The sequence below is a fragment of the Camponotus floridanus genome, unplaced genomic scaffold (genome assembly GCF_003227725.1).
Source record: "Camponotus floridanus strain SB8 unplaced genomic scaffold, Cflo_v7.5 scaffold68, whole genome shotgun sequence".
In the NCBI taxonomy this organism is placed as follows: Eukaryota; Metazoa; Arthropoda; class Insecta; order Hymenoptera; family Formicidae; genus Camponotus; species Camponotus floridanus.
Window position 1 is genome coordinate 902838 of NW_020229836.1, and position 20305 is coordinate 923142.

General features: G+C 33.1%; 1 protein-coding gene across 1 annotated transcript; it reads left to right on the forward strand.

Moving 5' to 3' along the window:
- The first annotated feature begins 10316 nt into the window (after nt 1-10316).
- On the forward strand, nt 10317-20279 carry LOC105258570 (rotatin). Its single transcript, XM_011269909.3, has 28 exons — nt 10317-10770; nt 10853-11037; nt 11142-11312; nt 11381-11526; nt 11660-11918; nt 12029-12187; nt 12342-12446; nt 12538-13059; nt 13141-13599; nt 13679-13888; nt 13963-14169; nt 14341-14514; nt 14591-14726; nt 14908-15138; nt 15287-15548; nt 15688-15863; nt 15962-16204; nt 16325-16548; nt 16686-16973; nt 17080-17317; nt 17397-17565; nt 17645-17841; nt 17920-18644; nt 18726-18930; nt 19055-19266; nt 19383-19523; nt 19588-19717; nt 19790-20279. Exons 1-28 carry the CDS (start codon nt 10722-10724, stop codon nt 20062-20064), a joined length of 6498 nt encoding a protein of 2165 aa, XP_011268211.1. The 5' UTR covers nt 10317-10721; the 3' UTR covers nt 20065-20279.
- The last annotated feature ends 26 nt before the right edge of the window (nt 20280-20305 follow it).

The following is a 20305-nucleotide window of genomic DNA, read 5'->3' on the forward strand; positions in this document are numbered from 1 at the left end:
GCTTTCCCAGATAATAACGATCCCGCGTCCAAGAGGTTTAGTCTTGAAAATGATGAAGACGCATCTTTATGCCGAGTTGTTGTCGAGGGGGAAAAAAAAATCAACGAACGACGAAACTTTTTTTAACGCTTCCTTTTCTTCATATTTTCCAGTTTTCTCTTTCTTAATATTAATATCGACGCCCGCGGACAATGAAATTCTCTGACGCGACGGTCGCGGGAGGCGCTTCTTTTCGCGTGTGATGAATATGCATTTTATGCAAAATGCAGCCGCATTCGCCGACTTCGAAGTCGAAGAGGAAGAACTAAGGCTTCGTAGGAAGGAAAGGCCCGCCGCCTAACGATCTCGCATAAGTCGTCGCGAATGAAGGAATTATGCAGGATTATAAGAGCGTGGATTCTGATCTAATTACGCCTGTGAATTCGAATATTCGCATAACGCGAGGGTGACTGACCTCGTCTTAGGGCTCGCGAGTACAAAGAAAGATGCAACCGCGTCAGAAAAAATCAGATATGCATAGATAAAAGTGAGAGGAAGGGGAGCAATGTCCTCCCCGGGGGAACGGATGGGAGTTTTACGGTCGAGTATCGAGTATCTAAGCGCGCATGATAAAATTCAGGATCGATTCTCTCTTAATAGCGTATTACTATGCGATACTCTGCGTGGGCGACGGATTACTTGGGTCTCGCGGGATAATAATAACGCGGTAATCAACCTTCGAGAAGTTTCGCGGAATAACGACTTAATAATGCACGCGAAACGCTGTCGGAATTCGCGTGTCGAATGGATAAACGAAATTGAATTGCAACATTCACGGTCATTTTGATAAGTCACACAATGCACTGTTTGGATCAATGATATTTATCTCGGAAGAACCGTTTTTTTTTTTTTCGCGATTTATTATAATATACGAAAAATATCCGCGTTTCTTCCGCGTTAATACGATATAATTGCGCAACTTATTTGAACAAATATTGCGATAATAGTGATAACACCCCCCATGTATACATATTTTCTCGCGTTTCTGTGACGGAAGTAAAAATGGTGGATTATTCCGACAGCCGCGGAATACGCGAAACTACAGCCGAAAGCGGGAGAAAAGCGAAAAAGCGTGAAAACATGGGCTGTTATCCAACGAAAATCTAATTAATCGCTCGCGCAAACTTTTTCACACACAGTTTGAAGCCCGGAACCTTTAAAATTTTTCGACCCGATCTCCGGAACGAAAAACGGACACAAAGGTCATTCATTTGGGCATTTCACGTGACAGCAATGAAAGGAAGGCGGGGAGGGTTACCGGAAATACTCTAGTAAAACGATTACTCGAACTCTTTACAATTCAAATTTTGCTTTAGCGTTTTCAGAACAATTCTTCGTTTGTATTACACAATCGTACATGAAAGTATAAATCAATTTCGATACAAACGGGTGTTCTCGAATGGTTTTTATAGACACCTCGAGCGCAAGCCTCGAATATCGAAGAACCGATGCTATGTACATACATATCTGTACAACCTCGTTGAATAATCGATGAGAGTCGCTCGATCTTCGTTTGTCCCATTGATCGTTACCCTATTTTCCCTCAGTTATTTCGTTGCCCTTCGTTGCTACGATAATCGGCATTGAACAGATCTGGATCAGTTAGATCCGGAAAATTGCGGCCCATAAGCATATCGCACAGCCGATAATTCTTTTCTTTTCTCGCAGGTAAGATTTATCTTTATTCGGCCTGTTGAAACACTATCCCCGAAATTTATTTTCTCTACCAGCGGGTAAATTTCGAGTATTCGGATACGAGTATGTCTCCTCAAAAACTTAATATTTTCAGAAACAAATATCAGAGATATATTGTCGAATCTATCTAGCTCTATCGAGTTCTAATGTCGCAAAATTTATGGACAAGGTTGCGAGATAGATTGCACGTTTTTTTTTTTTCGAAGAAATTGACGCAGAAAGCTTCGAATCGCACGAAAGAAGAAGGGGGTTAAATCATGGAGCGATGAATAAAACCAAAGACATTAATGAGTAAACAAAGAGGATGCATAAGAATATCTCTTTTTGAAGAAAGAGTGGCATGCATTCTCGCGCTCGTAGCGCTAGTCATTAAAAGAAAAATAACATATCATACTTGATAAGATGTAGCATAAGAAACATTCAATGATCCTCGGATCGTTCGAATCTATACTTTGATGAAATCCTCGGATCATTGAAATTCTCGAATTATATATCGGATCCGCGAATTATCGAAATCGTTGTGAATCGTTTCTTCGTGCTGTTGCGCCTGCCACGATTTTTGTTGCGTGAATTCATTCTCGTCAAGCTTGAAATTACATTTCAATCACACAATTTGATACTTGTGAATCTCTTCAATAATATATACTCGATTACGTCATTTTCGTACACTGAGAAAAATAATCGGTGAAAAGGTAACGAACGGATATTATCCGATTATTAATCGATCACTTTAATCGGATATCTGATCGGAAAGTTCCGAATTTTGAACTTTTTGATCAGATATCCGATCGATTGATATTTTCTGATTGGATATCTGATCGATTTCTTTTTTTTCCGATTAAAGTGATCGGTTAATAATCGGATAATATCCGTTCGTTACCTTTTCACCGGTTATTTTTCTCAGTGTACGAAAATCTAATTCAAAACTATTGCCAAGGCATCGTCAAAATTCGAAAACGAAAAAATTAGGTGATGACCAAGACTAGAAATGAAAAGTACGAGAGATATACGACAAGCGGCAACCTGCCAACGAAAGAAAATTCACTCGAGGAGGGTCTATGAATGAAGGAACATGCGGTGTATATCTACGAGTACAATGTGTACACGCACGAGCTGTACAACTTGCGCTTGCCTTCCGTTCCTTCTTATCGGCTTTCGCGAGTCAACAGCGACAGCCGGGGGTACACTCTCCACCACGAGATATCTGTATAAGAGAGCGTCTCCATCCCTACGCCCTACGACTCATCCCATTTCCTTTCACCTTTACCGTCTGTATCGCGCACCCCAGGGGAGAGCACTGATTTATTTAAAAGACGAAGTCGATGTTGGCGCATCGCCCTCAGGAAGAGTCGCCGCTCGATTTTCGGATACATCTCCATTTTTATTTATATATATATATATATATATATATATATATAAATGAAAATGGAGATGAATATATATATATATATATAACTGTATTTATATATATATATATATATATAACTGTATTTATATATATATATATATATATATATATATATATATATAATTATATTTTATAAAAATTAGCACACATCAATCAATATAAACATAAAAAAGGTACTTTTAGAATAAAACTATATATATTGATGTATATATAGCTTTACTCCAAGTACTTTTTTATGTTTATATTGATTGATGTGTGCTAATTTTTTTAATTATTTTTAGCGATCCTCTGCGTTTAATTGGGTAAATTTATCACGCACTTCACTCGAATTAAAATTTTTAATCTGAACTTATCATGGCAAATATACTTCATTTTCAATTAATGAGATTTCTCATATTATTGAAATTGTAGATTATATCTTGTGCATTATTTTTAATCTTCGCTTATGATATTGTAAATATTATTGAAACCTCGGCTCTCAACCAACTAACATTTTTTCCATATAGATTGCACTATCTATACGATTCTTTCAAGATATCAAATGATCCTCCAAGGAAATTCCTCCGATCGAAAACAAATAGGGAGAGAAGAGAGAATAATGTATATTTGTTCGTCGTTTATATACGACTCTGCTTTATATCACGAAACAATGGGGCGGGCGCAACTGACGTTCTGTCGACGAAATATCAGATATTTTATCGAAATGGCAGCTTCTCGAACGCCGAATTGTCTTTCGAGTTGTTGACTCGATAAGATATTTGACATATTGTTCGCGCGAAGAATGCTAAATCAGAGGTGCACAAACTAATGCGCATTCAACTCGGTGTACAGACCAACTGTTGTTATTTTTTTGAAACGTATAAATAGAATTAAGTTAAGATATAATATTCTATAAAGCACTCTCTACACTTTTACTTGACGAGAAAAAATGTACAGACATTGTTACGTTTTAAAAAAATCAAAAATCATGTTATTTTATATAGAATTATTTCTGTCATATCAATTTATCTCTTTTATTCAATTTCGAATATCGATATGTCAAAATATTGTATATTTTATTTTTCTAGTATTAAGTTCGTTATTACTACTGTCACACTTGCAATCTATTTTTATAACGATAAAAATTGAAGCCACAAAAAAAGAGATGATATATTGATTAGTGCGAACTGGGGCCAGCATCCTTTTTCGAGAAGAAAGATATAATTAAGTGTGGAAAAATCACAAAGTTTTTTTTTTTAATTTTATTAACCCGCTCGTTTATTCAATTATATCGTTTATTCAATTATATCACTTGTGTGTGTGGGTGATTTGTCTTGATATATTTCTGAAATATTTGTCCGGGTGACACAAAAGCGAGTTTGCGCGCCGCTGGTACAGGCGTAAGAGAATAGATATAAGGCCCTAGATTTACAAAGAGCCGTAGCTGTACGTTAAGCAATAAGCCATGCTAAAAAAAAAAGACGATACATATCAACAATTGCCTGTACGGTGTAATACGGTGTCATTTCTCGACACGTGCACCGGATTAAGCGAAAACAAAAAAAAAATATCACAAAAGCGAGGTGTCCGTGCAAAGCCGAAAACTATCGAGAAGCGATCGCGTTAGTTAGGAAAAACGAGAAAATGCTGTTGTATCGTGTATACGAGATTTCTCGAAATGCGATTATCCGTATATTTACGAGCTATAGTGGTTGAAATTTTTCAAATATTCCGCGAACACTGTAACACATATGTAGCGTAACCAAGCTAGGTACTGTCATCAACATTTGCAAAATGTTTTTATATATTTATTCGCAGCAAATATTTTTGCATACATATATAAATATATATATATATATATAAAACGAAATCTTCAAAGAAAAAAAAATTTCTGTTGAAATTTTAGTGGCTTTTTGCTCTAAAAATACACGAGGAAAACATAACGGGGACGTAACAAAAAAAAAACGCGAGAGGATTGTTTCGTAAAACAGGGAGCTTTCTGTGTCTCTCTCTCTCTCCCTCCTCAAGAGAGCGCGAATTAGTACACGCGAAAATATCGATCGTCCCGAGCCGCGGCGTGCAAAAAGTGGCAAAAAAATTGGATCGTTCCCGGAAAAAAAAAAGAGAGAAAACATCAGCGGACGGGGCTTCGTGTCCGTCTGGCGTGGCCGCATTTTCGTCGAGAGAGAGAGTTTAGCCTCTGGCGGAGTACAAAAGGCTTTTGCGCGGTGACCCGGCAAGAGTCGTCGGCCGGCATTCGTCTAATCGGCCGAGAATTGATTCCGATAACACACGGAAATGACACGACGCTACGACACGCGCGATTTGCATCCGCAGGCGGGAAATCGGCCGGCAGGATCGGTCGAAGCTGCACAAACATGAGGGTTTATGCAAAAAGTCTACATGTACATACGTATGTAATTAGTTTTTATTTTACATCGTAACCAAAAGAGATACGCTTTTTTCCTCGATGGCTTCTCGATCGTCGAAGGTGACGCGCAACCACCTCAAAATTGCATCAAATTAACGCTATAGTTCAAAACGAGTACATATCATTAGTTTAATAATGACGCATAGTAAATAGATTTAATAACGACATTAACAATTAATTTATTATACATTTACTCGTATCTTATACATATATATATATATATATAATATACATATAAAAATTGATATTGTATGTATACATACATCTTGTATGTATACAATATATACATACATACATACATACGTATATGTATGTGTATGTGTGTGTGTATACACACACACACACATATATATATATATATATATATATATATATATATATATATACACACAAGCTATCACATAAGTTTTAATAAAATGTGTATAGAAAGAAACGAGAGAGGGAATGCGTATACCTTGACGATTATTCGTCGTTCCGATATGTGAACAGAAATACGAACTAAACTGTTCCGATATCATTAAGGGTCGGTCGAAACCAGACAGTATTTTAAATGAGCGTAAATAGCGATCGTTAGTTACATATTTATACCGTTTAATGTCGATAATCGGTTTTATGTTAGAGTTAGTTATTTATTACTTTTCCCCAAAAATATGTTTTCCCACGAACAATTAAGTGTACCAATGAGCTCTACTTAAAGAATAAAAATAATTTACAACGTTTATTTTTCTCGCGTAATAAAGTTGTAATTTTTAAAAATCAAAAATTCTAAATTTCTGCATTTTAATTATACAAAGCTGAATGTTAATTAAGCACAATTGCGCTTCCACAAAAAGAAAATTTTATAACAACTTATTGTTATTGAGAGATTTATCAACAAATTATATATACATATATACATATTTAACTATTATACACGCGTATTAATTTGACGCCGAAAAATCCTTGTTTTAATTAATTGTCATGAAGCAACTCTTCCTCTCGTCGACTTTGCTCTAGATCGAAAATAAAACAAAAATATAGCTTATATTCACAGAGAAACAGACACATGCGCGCATTCATGCTCACGCCTACACATACACGTACACTCTTAACCAAAATATTATCGTTATCGATGTCTACGGTAAATTGTTAAACCAAGGAACGAAGTGACAATGAATCTCAGAATCGTTGTCACTCGGACCGACTTGTAATTAACGTTTAATGATATTTATTATTTTTTTCCCCTAATAGCATATATACCGTGTATGTGTTTCCCGTCGTGATATTACCCTGCCATTTCCTCTTTCCTCGTACCTCGGTAGGAACTTTAAGAATATCGAATTCTCGTGTCGCTTCTTACTCTCTTGTACCTCTTAACGGGCGCTCCATTAGACGCTCGGCGTCTAATCTAATTAATTAATTCCCTAATACGTTGTACTTGGTCCGATTGTTTAACTGCATATACGAGCCAAAGTCGATTCTAGCCGTTGTTATGTATCTGTGTGATTGTAAGACATCAATTTTACTTCGTATCGGATGGCATTGCGACGTCTCACCCCCTCCTTTCCCCCGTCACATCGAGTATATTTGTTTGGTGTGCAAGGCGAGAACGCATACGTGTTGTGTACTGTATGCACAGACGGCGATGATGTAGTATGCATACAACTCGAGATTTTGCTCATACATGAAAAAGATGCAGGATAGAAATAAAATTCAATAAAAAGAACGAATACGTATTAAAGAGTATTAAAGAGAAGAGTGAAAATCTACATAAGGTAATGATTACACCATCGCGACTGAAATAAATCACCAAAGTTTTTATAACAGAAGAATACACATTGAACGCTTTTATCGAGAATCTCTATGGACGTATAATTAATTTGAAAATGTAAAAGTAAAGATATATTATAATTGATTAAAAACACCATTGCGCGAAAATTGCAATAATCGGATTACTCATCTCGAGTACTCAGGGCTGAGATTTTGCAATGCAGTCATCGAGTTAACCCCTTCTGCTCGATGAGATATTGCGATTAACCAGCAAATATGACTGAAAAAGATGCTGTCAGTTGATTTTTTATTTAAATAGGCAACGAAACTTTTATGAGACTCTCGGTGTACAAAAATATCTTTTAGGTCGGTTAGCTCAAATAATTAAATGTAAATAAATTCATCACGCGAATTATACGATTATGCTAAAAATACTCGAAAAAAAAATTTTAAATTACACATATAGCCATTCTATTAAGAATAATTAAATCACAGAATCTCATCAACGGAAATTACGTGACGAATTTGTGTATGTTATATATTTGATAGAATGCAATTTTATCGTAAAATATTTACATGCTATCGTTACGAATTCATAGGATAATATGTGTGTAGAATTAAATTAGATGAATAAATTGTGATTTACATAATTTATATCTTTGCATTCCTTTATATATACATATATACATATCAGAGATCGATAAGAGAGTTTTATTATTCCGAGAGTCTCATACGCAGTATGTGTTAATATATTGTCGTTGGGAAGGGGTTAAAGGGATCAAAGAGCTCGTAGCTTAACCACGTATATAACCACGCTTCCATCGCGTTTCTGTGCACATTATTGTAAATCGCGGACGAACGCGTTATTAAAACACTGAAATCTATATTATTTTCTCAACTAAAACGATGCTAATATAGCTAGCCTATTATACTTTTAGCATGTAAAATATTCAGCGAAACGAATGATTATTTGAAATATTTTTGTTTATATACATATGTGTATGCGCGCGAGTTTTATATTTAACAAAACCCCGATGAAGTTAATTGATAAATAAACTTGTTATACATATGTATACATTTTTTATTTGTCAATTAAACTCGGGATTTTGTCAAATATAAAGCTTTGCATAAATCAATACAAGTTGATCAAAAAATTTGAATTGGCAGGCACGTGGTAAATATTTTGTTTCTGTTTTATGCGTCTAAATAAATTGTAATTTGATAATTGTGACTTTTTTTTCTTATCGAGTTGGGTAAAGTTTGCTAAAAAAAATGAGAAAAATGAGTTAATTTTCCAATTATTTTATAATGTAGAAAACACATTCGAGTTTAATTTCGTCTCGCTGAATATTATTTAAAAGCGATAGGCATGCGAAATTCAACAGAAAAAAGTAATACACAATTTGCGTTCGTCGCGCGACCAAAATCATATAAAGTAACAAGAAGCAATAATCTTCACACGCGCGTAATAAAAGTCAACCCACGATTATAAAGAGGAGACCGAGCTCTCGCTAGTAAGCACATTTTAATCAAACGTGTAATCTTCGGCGTATCTCGTCGGTGTGGATTTCGGGAAGAATCTTGCGAAGAAAATTACTTGCTGCGCCGCAGATTATCCGGAAGAGACGAAGAAGGAGAAGAAAGAGAGAGAGCTCTGTCGAATCGAGAGTGAGACAACAAACATCGAGATACGTATACGTCGCATCGAAAGAAGATGCAATCGATTTCTGATAACATGATGCAGACGTGCATCACTAAAAAATACATCATATGTACATCGGGTTTTATTGCGATCGAGATGCGATTTTAACGCGGATTCGCTTCGACGAACGATCTATATAATAATAGGAGAATATATCTCATTTTCTCCGCATAATTTCATATAATAAAAAGATATAGATAATAATCAGCCCGCTTATACATTTCGCACACGCAGTTATATATATATATATTATATAATTACGTAATTGCGTGAGAAGCGTGCGTGCGAGCAGCAACGTGCTTCATTGCGATCATCTCATTGATGGCTTATTTCCGGCGCCCCCGCCGACACAAAACGTCGTAAATCATGTTTTTATGGCAACATTTGTAAACGACCGAATAACGAATCGAATTGCGAATATGTACACCACATTTCGTTAAATACGTTATTATTAGCGTAAATGAGAGAGAAAAAGAGAAAGAGCACCTACGAAGCTCGCATCGCGCGTATTTATTCGGCACTTTACGTATCGATCATCCCGTAATTAAAACGCAAAATATTTTTATATATGATGTTTCATCTTTACGAAATTAATAACGAGATCTTTTCGGATTTATTTTCAGTATAATATATAATTTGCGTTAATGTTATTCGATTGCTTTCGTGAAAGAAAGATTGTCAACATGATCAATTATAAATCCGTTTTAGGCATAGTTTATTAAATTTACTTTACATGATGTGTTGATTACAGCGAAGAAATTTGAAAATTACGAAGTTATAAAAATTGCTCAAATTTTACGGGATGACGACTCGGTTTTTTTAGCGCGATAAAGCTTCGAGCTTCATAGATACCCGATATACCGAAAGTTATCAAGCCGAGCAAAGTTACGTTCGAGAAGTCGAGCTCTGGTGCTAAAGGCGGTAATATTTCGGTGGCGATCAACGACTCGATGATTAATCTTAAAACCTTTTGTATGTTTATATGCAGTTAAATGATATGTACATAACTATGTAATTCAATGTCGTAAAATTAAACCGATTGTAATATCTACACGTACCTCGTTTAGCGAAAGGCATGTGCTTCGAATTATCCTTGTAAAATTTCATAAGACGATATTAAACGGAGAAATCCTTTGAGAAACTTTCGTTGTTGTCGATCGTTGAAAGAAGTAGCGGTAGAATTCGTTCCATCTCATCTTCTCGATTTTTACGCGGCACAACACATAAAAATGATTTAATATTTATTTACGTTGCAAATTTCCGTAAAAATTTCCTCTCTCGTAAAATAACGATATATCTCGCGCCGATACCGCATGAAATTCGATTGAACGTTTCTGCGGCGCATGCGCATCGCGCTGATGCTGTCACCAGAGATACGACCGCGGAGTAGAAATTATACGCGCGCTGTTTCTAACGTGATGAAGAGAAAAACGAGCGGCGCCCTCTATGGAGACGTTCATCTTCGAAGTTAAAGACTTGTTACTGTTGATAAAGTGCACGCACATAATTTACCGATAATTTACGGCAAGTAATTCTACAAGCGATCGCTATTGGTCGCTGCAGTCGCTCATTTTCATCGCCTCGCACATCTCATTATCTCGTTCATTATTTCCGACTTTGAAGAATGACAGTGTCGCTGTGAATTTGGCGGTTAAATTTTTGAAGTTTATACGTGTGACAGATAACCTGCGACGACGTCTGACAGATTATTATTGTTTATGATGTTAGCCACCGCGGGAATAACAGCCATACATGTTAAAAAATTAGGTAAGAAAGTAATGTAAAAAAAAGGATTCAAAATTTTACATATATATATTTTTTTTTGAATACATATTAACGTTGCTTTTAGGCCATACAATTGATGAAATACGACTGCGAGCTTTGGACAATATTATTTCCAAGTATGATCTCGGCTTCGTGTGCGATTGCGACGCTGTCAAGAAGGAGATAATTCAAAGACTGTTTAATTGGTTTTCATTCGAGGTTGCTCCAGAGCCAGAGAAAGTACTGAATTTATTACTGCGGCTGGCAAAGGTACTTGGACTATTTCACTAATATATTTGACAAATTATTTTGTAAAATATTTTGTTATGAAGAACTTGCTATACTTTTATTTAACATACAATCTTTATTTTAAGACAGATGCAAAGAGTTACTTGAATGCATTTGGGAAATTAAAATTTCAAAATGAACTTTACGAATTGAGAAGAAAGCTCTCTTCTGAATGGTATGCAAAATTGGATGAAATTGAGGAAGCTGTTATTCATCCAGAAAGAAATCAAATAAATGGATCAAATATAAATACAAAGGTATGAAAGTATAGATATTACTTTTTACATATGTATTATGAAAAAGGATAAATATACTCATATTGTAGGATTTGGCTATAAATGCAGTATGTCCAGACTTTGATAGACATAAAACACAAATACAAAATCATACTAGATATAAAAGTAAAGATTATGAAAAAGAAAATCATGACAGTTTACATGATATTTTTACTCTGCCATCTTTCTTGGATAGGTAAGATAATTAATGCAAATTATAAAAATTTTACTATTAGCTAAATTATAAGAAAATAAATAAAATAATAAAGAATTCTCTCTCTAGTTTGTGTATATTCTACTAACATTAATACATGTACATTTGTGTGTAGTACAATACCACTTGATGTAACATCGGAACACGAGAATGGTACTCAAATTTCTGAAACGATAGAAGGTGGTATAAAATGGCTAATAATGCCATGGCAACCATTAGTTACATCAGATAAAGGAGTACTTACTGCGGTTGAGGAAGCTCTTAATAATACTATTGATATTAATCATATATTACATACATGTCAATTTATAACAAATGTTATGATGCAAGATTTCCCAGCAGAAGTTTTTCTCCAGCGACCAGCAATAGTTATGGTAAATGATGTTTCTTCATAAAATATATTTATTATTCTGAGTAGTACAAATATGTAATTTAAATGTCAAAATATATAATTTAAAAAAATATGTAATCTAAAACATTACAGATACTTCATGGACTTCTTAAATCAAGTACTAGCATGTCAGAAACTAATGTTGCATCTGTGGTTCCAACTGTATTAAGAACTTTGCGTAAATTAACACGTTCCTTAAAATTTCGTATTTACTATTATTGTGAACCATGCGTGGCAAATAAAAAGCAAAAGGTAAATAAAAATGTGATAATAATATTAACAATTATATTTTGCTTCTTTTGATATAAAAGATCTATTTAATTTTATTCCTTAACATTGTAACACAATTAACAAACTTACTTATTGGTTATGCCTTTCTAATAATATTTTCATTATTTATTTACAGTTACTAGCTAGTAAATTGGATAGCAATGTTTACACATCTTCGGAAGCTGGAGATGGTCCAGATGGTGGTTTTCCAGAAGCAAATTATCAAGCATATCAATCAACGGTAAATATTATTTTAATTTATTAAGTTTTTAATATTCTTCAAGTTTATAATACTTAAGATTCTTTTATCACATAATAATACTATCTTTTAGGGAACTAGCGATAGAAGTCAGAGCATCAGTGAGAATGTCGATGATTCTGTCTTGCAATTACAACAGATGCTTCTACCAGTTTATTGTATAGAGTCTCTAAAACATGTTCTTAATCAATTAAGTTTACCCATCGATTCTACTTTTCCTCTACGAAATATCAAGTACATTACAGATCTATCTCATGAATTAGTACAATTACTTATAATTAGTGTAATGCCGAATATCTGGCTCTGCAATGATGATACAGCATTAAAAATAAGCGACGATTTGAAAGCGCTATTTAATTTAATGGGGGAGGTGATGGAATACTTTGAAAACTGCAGCAATGTGGATTATTTAAGAATAACCTATTTGCATCTTACTACTATTACCATGAAGTTATTAAGCAGTATTGTACCATTGGAACTGGCAGACACTGTTATACCAAATAGTTTAAAAACATCCATAGCAAGTACTATAATGGATGCACCAATATATCTATTGTATCCAGCATTGCATTCCATGCTCTTGGAATATACTCGAGTAAGAGATTTTATTATATTTTTCTATTTTATTTATTATTAATAATTATTGACTAACAATACAGTCTTCTTTTATTTATAGCAATTTCAAGGCGTTAATCAGATAGAATTAGTAAAACTATTTGATGAAACTAAAACTGTTACAAAGTCTATGCAAGCAGCTATCTCTGTATTAAAAGGTTCATTAGAACAATCACCTTCAGAAACTTTAAGAATGTTATACACGTCTAAATTAAGCTTGTTATATCATAAAAATTTAACTATTGTAAAGATTGCTGTAAAGTTTTTACAAGATATTTCAAAATATTCTCTAAGTGATGAAGATTATGCACTAGCAACAAAACTGACATTAAATTTATTAGCGAACGGAGATATAAATGTTCAACATGCCACATATGTCGAGTGTTATATTCTGGTTAAAAGTATTTTAGGAGTAGAATATAACAAAGATAAGCTATCCTGGAAAAATTTGATGTTTTTATTTGAATCAAATATTTTGACGGAGATTATCTCTCATGGTGCTATAAGCGAGAACAAAAAGGTAATGATAATTTTTTAAATCTTATTGCAATGTGTACTTAGTTTTATAATGCTTAGTTTTTTATTGGTTTGATATTTAGATAAATGAAATATCAAGAGATATGATAGTGTTTATGCTGAAAGGGAGAATACAAATGGGTGAAACTGGATGGTTGAAAACCTTAGAAGCTTTTGTTCCTGTGCTCTATCTTTTACAGTGTCATGCTGATACCAATACAATTTTAGGTCAGTGTGTAACCAAGATATTTGATCCCGATGTTTCCAACAGTATACAGTTGCCATTTATCGAGGTGATTTGACATAGTTGAAGATATATTTTCTGTGTTCTGGTTTTTATTATGTATTATATAATTCTTTATTTCAGGTATTAAAGGGCAATTTAAGATTTCTCTATTCACCAAACAGTGATATACGGGAAGAAGCGTTATGTCGCTTAATCTGGCTTCTTGGGAAGGAAAAGGATTCTGTCCAAAAATTACCACGTCTGTCATCTTTACATGGCTTGCCTCTCAGTTCACTCTGCATATTTGAACGTAAAATCTCCGTTAAGCGATCAGAAGGCAATTATCAGGTTATTTATATTCAAAATATTTAAATCTCTTGCAGTGTCGTGATTTTTATTTTTATTTTATACAAATATATACTAGCCCTTTATATTCAAATAAATCTATTCTATTCTTTTAGAGATATACGAGTATAACTTTAAATATTATTTTTATTAAAAAAATTATTTTATTTACAGAGGAGCAATTTATTGTCAGTATTGGAAATGTTGAACGAACCAAATGTGGATCCTAAAATACGGAAATCAGCATTAGTTCAAATTAGCGTGATGCTTTCTGATACTTCTCTGCACAAATTGTTTATTAATCAAGGTGGACTGCCTTTGATTTTGGACATTTTCAGTAAAGCTTTGGTAAGCTATTGCACTTTACAAAATAAGATATTATAAACACATTTCTTTTATTTGACCTAAAACATGTGATTTTTAGATAGAAAAAGATTATATAAATTATCCAGATTCTGTGATACCGATAATCAGTATATTAAAACTGCTCGTATTTTTTGAATGTTCTGTACGACATGAGTTATCTATCAGCACCACTGTTCTCTTTAACATCATAAGAAGTACGTATAATTCACTACATATAATCCCATTTTGTCCTAAAAGTTTATATCAAAGACAAATACACACACACACACACACACACACACACATATACATACATATATATGTAATGTTCCATTATTATTTTTATTTTATAACAATTTTGATTCAAAAAATGCATAAAAATTTTTCAATTTTTAGGTCTTTTTTTATTTCCAAACAATGAATGTATAAAAACTGATGGTGCGCAATTGCTATGTTTACTTCTCTATAGTGAACACATCATAAGAGTTAGTGAAAAAGCTACATTAGGGGAAAACAGCATCGCGTCACATATTTCATTACCTTATATTGTTGTGACAAAGATGAAATTGCCGTTTGCGTGCAAATCCCATTGGAAAACGAGTCTACATAGACGATCTGATGTGACATGTAAGTTTACAGATAAGATCTGTATTAGTAATTTTTTTTTACACAACTGGAGAAAACTGATTCTGATCATTTTTGCATGAAAAGTTGCTTTTTGTTATCTTCAAGCTATAGAATGGAAACAAGTAAAGAATGTTTTTTTAATTTTTAGTACTTCATGGTAGTAATCCAGTAGCCTTAACTTTTATTAGACAGTATTGGGCATGGGAATGGAATGATGGTATAAACATGTTATGGAAAAGCTTAGATGATATACAGAATTCTGAAGTTGCACAGAAATTGATTATTCTTGAAAAGGATTTTCTTTCTTTGCAGTATAGCTTTTCTCAATATTGTTGTCAACAACAACTTTATAATATTCAAAATTCTACTGCGCACTATAGTGTTACATGTGCATTAGATTATCTTACAATGTAAGTTGCTAGCAATCTCTCATCTTTTAATTTTAATTTTCTTTTTAAATAATCTCTCATTTTTTAATTTTAATTGATATCAAGAACATTGTTTGCATTGCATTATTTACTAATTTTATTTTAATTATTTGATTTTTAGGTATCTAAAATTTTACAAGATACTTCAACGTAATAACGAAAAAGAGATAGATTCACTACCTTGGGAACAAACATTTGAACGATTTCTATTATCACATCCCTCTAGTAAAGAAGACTGCGACTTATTTGTAGATGTTTTAATCTTTTTGCAATTATATCTAAATGTGGCAAAAAAAGGTGAAAGGCTATAATTCATATAGCGATATCTTTAGATATCGCCGTTTTTTACGTAAAATTATATTAAAGGATGTTAAATCTTTTTTTCTAATTCTCAGGGAAAGGATCATGGATCAGTAAGATTATGAAAAATATGACAAGATCATTAGCAGATTTATTTAAGAACTTGGAAGTCGATAATCAAAATGTACATCAATCTATATTGAAATTAGTGCGTACATGTTCCGCGATCGAAAAGATGCAAAAGTCCAATGGCGAGCCTAAGAATACTTGGATTAAATTTGTAGAATTTGTTGTTTTGACACTATGTTTTGGGGATCAGCAACATTTCTACAATCTCGGTTAGTATTTGTTGAAGCTGCCCAAATTGTAATTTCTACACAAATTTTTGTTATAGAAGAAAATTGATTCTGTGAAATTTAATGTTATAATCTTTTTTTTTCCTTTTTTATTTGTTATAGCATATCTCGATTGGCTGCTAACATGTTTGACATATTTAATTGGACAGTGCGAATGGGGAAATCACAAGAACTTACTATTGTCTCTTTGCAACACTCTCATTGAACCAATCGTGTCCTTTCATGGCGCTGGTACAGTTAGCTTCATGGGTTTATCAATAACAAGAAACTCAATAATATGTCTTAATCATTTATTACATCAAATGCAAGTAAATTTTAATAAAAATGTGAGTATATATCGCGATTTAATAGTATTTTGAAAACGATATATTTATCGATTACAAGAATTAATCTTAATTTCTCGATAATTTTGCATGCTTTGATTATTATTTCAACATAGTGAATAATTATTATATCATTACAGTCATGGGTAGGATTTTGGCACGAAGAGGGTCGCTCATTAAATGTGTTACCTATGTTATGGCAAAATCGAGATCCCTTGGTTCGCGCTTCGGCTTTGCAATTATTGGCAGGTCTGATGAACACAGTACATACTGTGTCACAACTCCTTAACGCAATCGCTATGGCGCCGAGTGATCTATGTCATACGTTGCTTCAATGCATCGCGAACCGAGAGGAATCTTGTTTAGTTAGAGAACAAGCATGTATCGCATTTTGCAATATGCTGAAGAATTCGATGACTTATCAATGTGTAAGTATAATATGTACATATTTTCTCTCGCAAAAAGTATGAAAAAAATATTTATATATTTTAAAGGATTATATTGATCTTTAATTATAATCTTTCTTTTATATAGGATGATTCTTTACAATCGCAAGCCGTTCTAATATATGTCGAACAATGCAATATCTATCATGAAATCGGTGTATTATGTTCCAACATTTATATGTTGACTACTCTAGACGCAGAACAATTAGAATATCGAAGAAATAACGGCAAACCAACTTTCATACAGAGTGGGCAATCTGGTTGCTTTTCACTGGTACCGCGCATCGTATCGTATCTATACAACTGTCAGGATGAATTACAAGCATGTAATTACATTAATTATATTCTTTTAATGATGCTCTCTGTTGTATAATTTATAATTAATTTTTTTTTACATTGATTCAGTCTCTGGTAGAGATTCGGAAATAACTGACGTGGATAGTTCCATGCAATCAATCGCGACGCCTTCACTCATCACTGCTGCTTGTAATTTATTAAACAATTTAATATTCATCGGATTACACGAAGTAGTTCGGCAAATCTATGAACATTCCATTGATAAATATTTATTTGGGTATGTACATGGAAAGATATCTATAAAACATTATAATTATTTTTCTACAACTGAATTGTTTTATTTTCTTTATTTCAAGATGTTTGAACGAAATTCCGAAAGATAATGGAAACAGAAAGAATTTAAGTCATTATTCTGATGTGCTGGAAATGTATATTAGCATTTGTACAGTTCTAATAAATTGCATAACGCACAGCAATGAATACTCAGCTGTCGTTCTTTTTTCCTCGGACTCACTGTACACTTTATTTCGCTTTTTAAATATAGATTTGTATCGTAAGTATATACATTTATTTTAAATTATAAATTTATTTTAAATATAAATCTTAATATTTACTTACATAATTTATCCAGAATCTGCCGAACCGCATCTGATATATCTGCGCAACAGATTGTGGACAGAAATTTATAACTTTGTAGCTATGCTTTCGTTAACGGAAGACCAGCATTTCGAAGCCATTCAAAGTGCGCTAGAATTATGCGGACCAGAAATTGTGATGGCTTCCACCTATTTTGCAATAAAGGACTCGGCGACAGATTTGAGAATGAATGCCATAGGTTGCTTAGCCTTTCTACTGTCGCAAGAGATTCAGAAAGATTCGCTAGAGAAAAACGACGTTTCTTTATTACGGACGACACTCGATACGATACTTGATACACGTGTCGCGAATGAAAGCAAGGATGATAATTTGCGAGATGTCATATCAAGTGTGAACAAGTTGTCAATAAGAGACGCGAACGTGCATTCCAAAAAAACGAACGAAAGTGAGAAAAATTCGTATTCGATAGATAAATCATTGAATCAAGAACAGATTACAATAGGAGGCGAATTATGCGGGCTCTTGCTACATCTTTTTATTGCTCATAATTATGCGAAATCCAAAAAAAATTGCAAACAATCAGAAGATAAGGATCTCATTGTAGGAGCTCTGACTAACTTATTGTATGTGTCAAAGGAAGCAAAACGAGTTGCACTACAGAATGATCTTCCTGAAACAGCATTGATGATTCTTAAAGAACTATACGTTAAATTGAATCTCCAACCATTTGAACTTTATAAGAAACAAGTAGAGAAGAAGGTAGGAAAATGTTAGAAATTTTATTCGAAAAACGTCTGCTATCCTTACAATTTCTCTAAAAAAAACCACTTCTTTTTACAGACTCATCCTCTGTTACATGATATAAACTGTATCTTCATACTTTTGATGAACTTCATGTATGGAGATGCAAACATTAAGGAGACTCTAACAAAAAAAGGTTTAGCAGATGTAGTACATAAACTGTGGGCCTGGATAGCATTAAATAAAACAGTATCAACTTCTGCTTTGAAATTGTTGGCGACGTTTACAACAAAATGTAATGTTGGTAAGATGACAAATTAATATAGCAATAAAGTATTACTAAAGTATCGATAAATATATATTGATAAAGTTTACATATTTTTTATCATTATGCTATTTTTTTAATTAATCTGTTACATTTTTTTAAGCCGCGCAATCTTTAACATTAACAACAATATTGCCGGGAACTGGATTAAGAAAAACGCCAAATACGCTCGCCTTAATACATGTTATCATACAAATGGCAAGCAAAGAAATCGAAAGAGCTGGTCAAATTTTTGATAATCATAAAATGCACTTTGCTTTCCATATTTTACGAAATGCGGTGCATGTTCACGAATGTAGAGTTTGTATTTCGAAGGTAATTGTCACTATAGTTCATTTTTATTACACCAGATAGGTTTAAAACATTGAATGTGATATGAATACTAAATTTTAAATTGTCAATTATGAATTAAAACATTATTTATTTCACAGAGTAATCTTCTTCAATTTTTTACTAAAATACATCCTATTATTACTAAAAGGATAAAACCATGGCCATTAGTGGAGATGTATTGTCTAGAATTTTTAATAGATTTTACTTATTATGAAGAAGGACAATTATGTGTGCCAAAGGTAAAAAACACATAAAAAAATATATATGTATTACTTTCTTAATAAATACATCATAATATTTTAGGCTATTGATGCTTTAGATGTTTTAATACATTTAGCAAAGTGTTCATCATCATCAAGCAAAGTTCTCGCAATATCGATTCTACGCAATTTAGCATTCAACATAACGAATAGACCTCGACTCCTTAGTTCAGGTAAATAAACTAGTATTGTATCAGTACTAATTTATTTAATATAAATTGTATTACATCTTTATTAATTTTCAGTGGACTTTATCAATTTGTTACACGACATTTTTAAGAATGGATCGCTGTATGAAATCAACCTTGCTGGTTCCACGTTATGGTCCTTGATTAGCAATAATCAAAAAGGAAAACTCATCGCACGAAGCGCAGGATTTTCTCAGAGTATTCGAGAAGCTCTTGGTAGATTTACATTGTCGAGTATCGATGCCAGTAAACAAGAGCAAGAATTAGTGAAGGTTTTGCAGTATGTGCTCACCATTCTCAGCCCAGTCGAAGTAAAGAATGGTAGTACATAAAATTTAATCGAAATTTTTCCAAACAATCGAATGTTGTACATAATTACTTATGATTTATATTGAATTATAAAATAATCCAATGATGTAGTATTTTTTATGAAGCATTGTATAGTTTTTATTGGAGATTCATTTTGGAGAAATGCAGTAATCTATAAAGTGTGAAAATAGGTAATTAAACAACATACGTTTCTTATCGATGATTTCTTTTGTAATAAATCTACATGCTTAAATTTATATATAA

Coding starts and splice junctions, on each gene's coding strand:
- LOC105258570 (XM_011269909.3), top strand. CDS start 10,722: ATGATGTTAGCCACCGCGGGAATAACAGCCATACATGTTAAAAAATTA. Junction 11,313..11,380: donor GATCAAATATAAATACAAAG/GTATGAAAGTAT, acceptor CTCATATTGTAG/GATTTGGCTATAAATGCAGT. Junction 15,139..15,286: donor TAGACGATCTGATGTGACAT/GTAAGTTTACAG, acceptor TTTAATTTTTAG/TACTTCATGGTAGTAATCCA.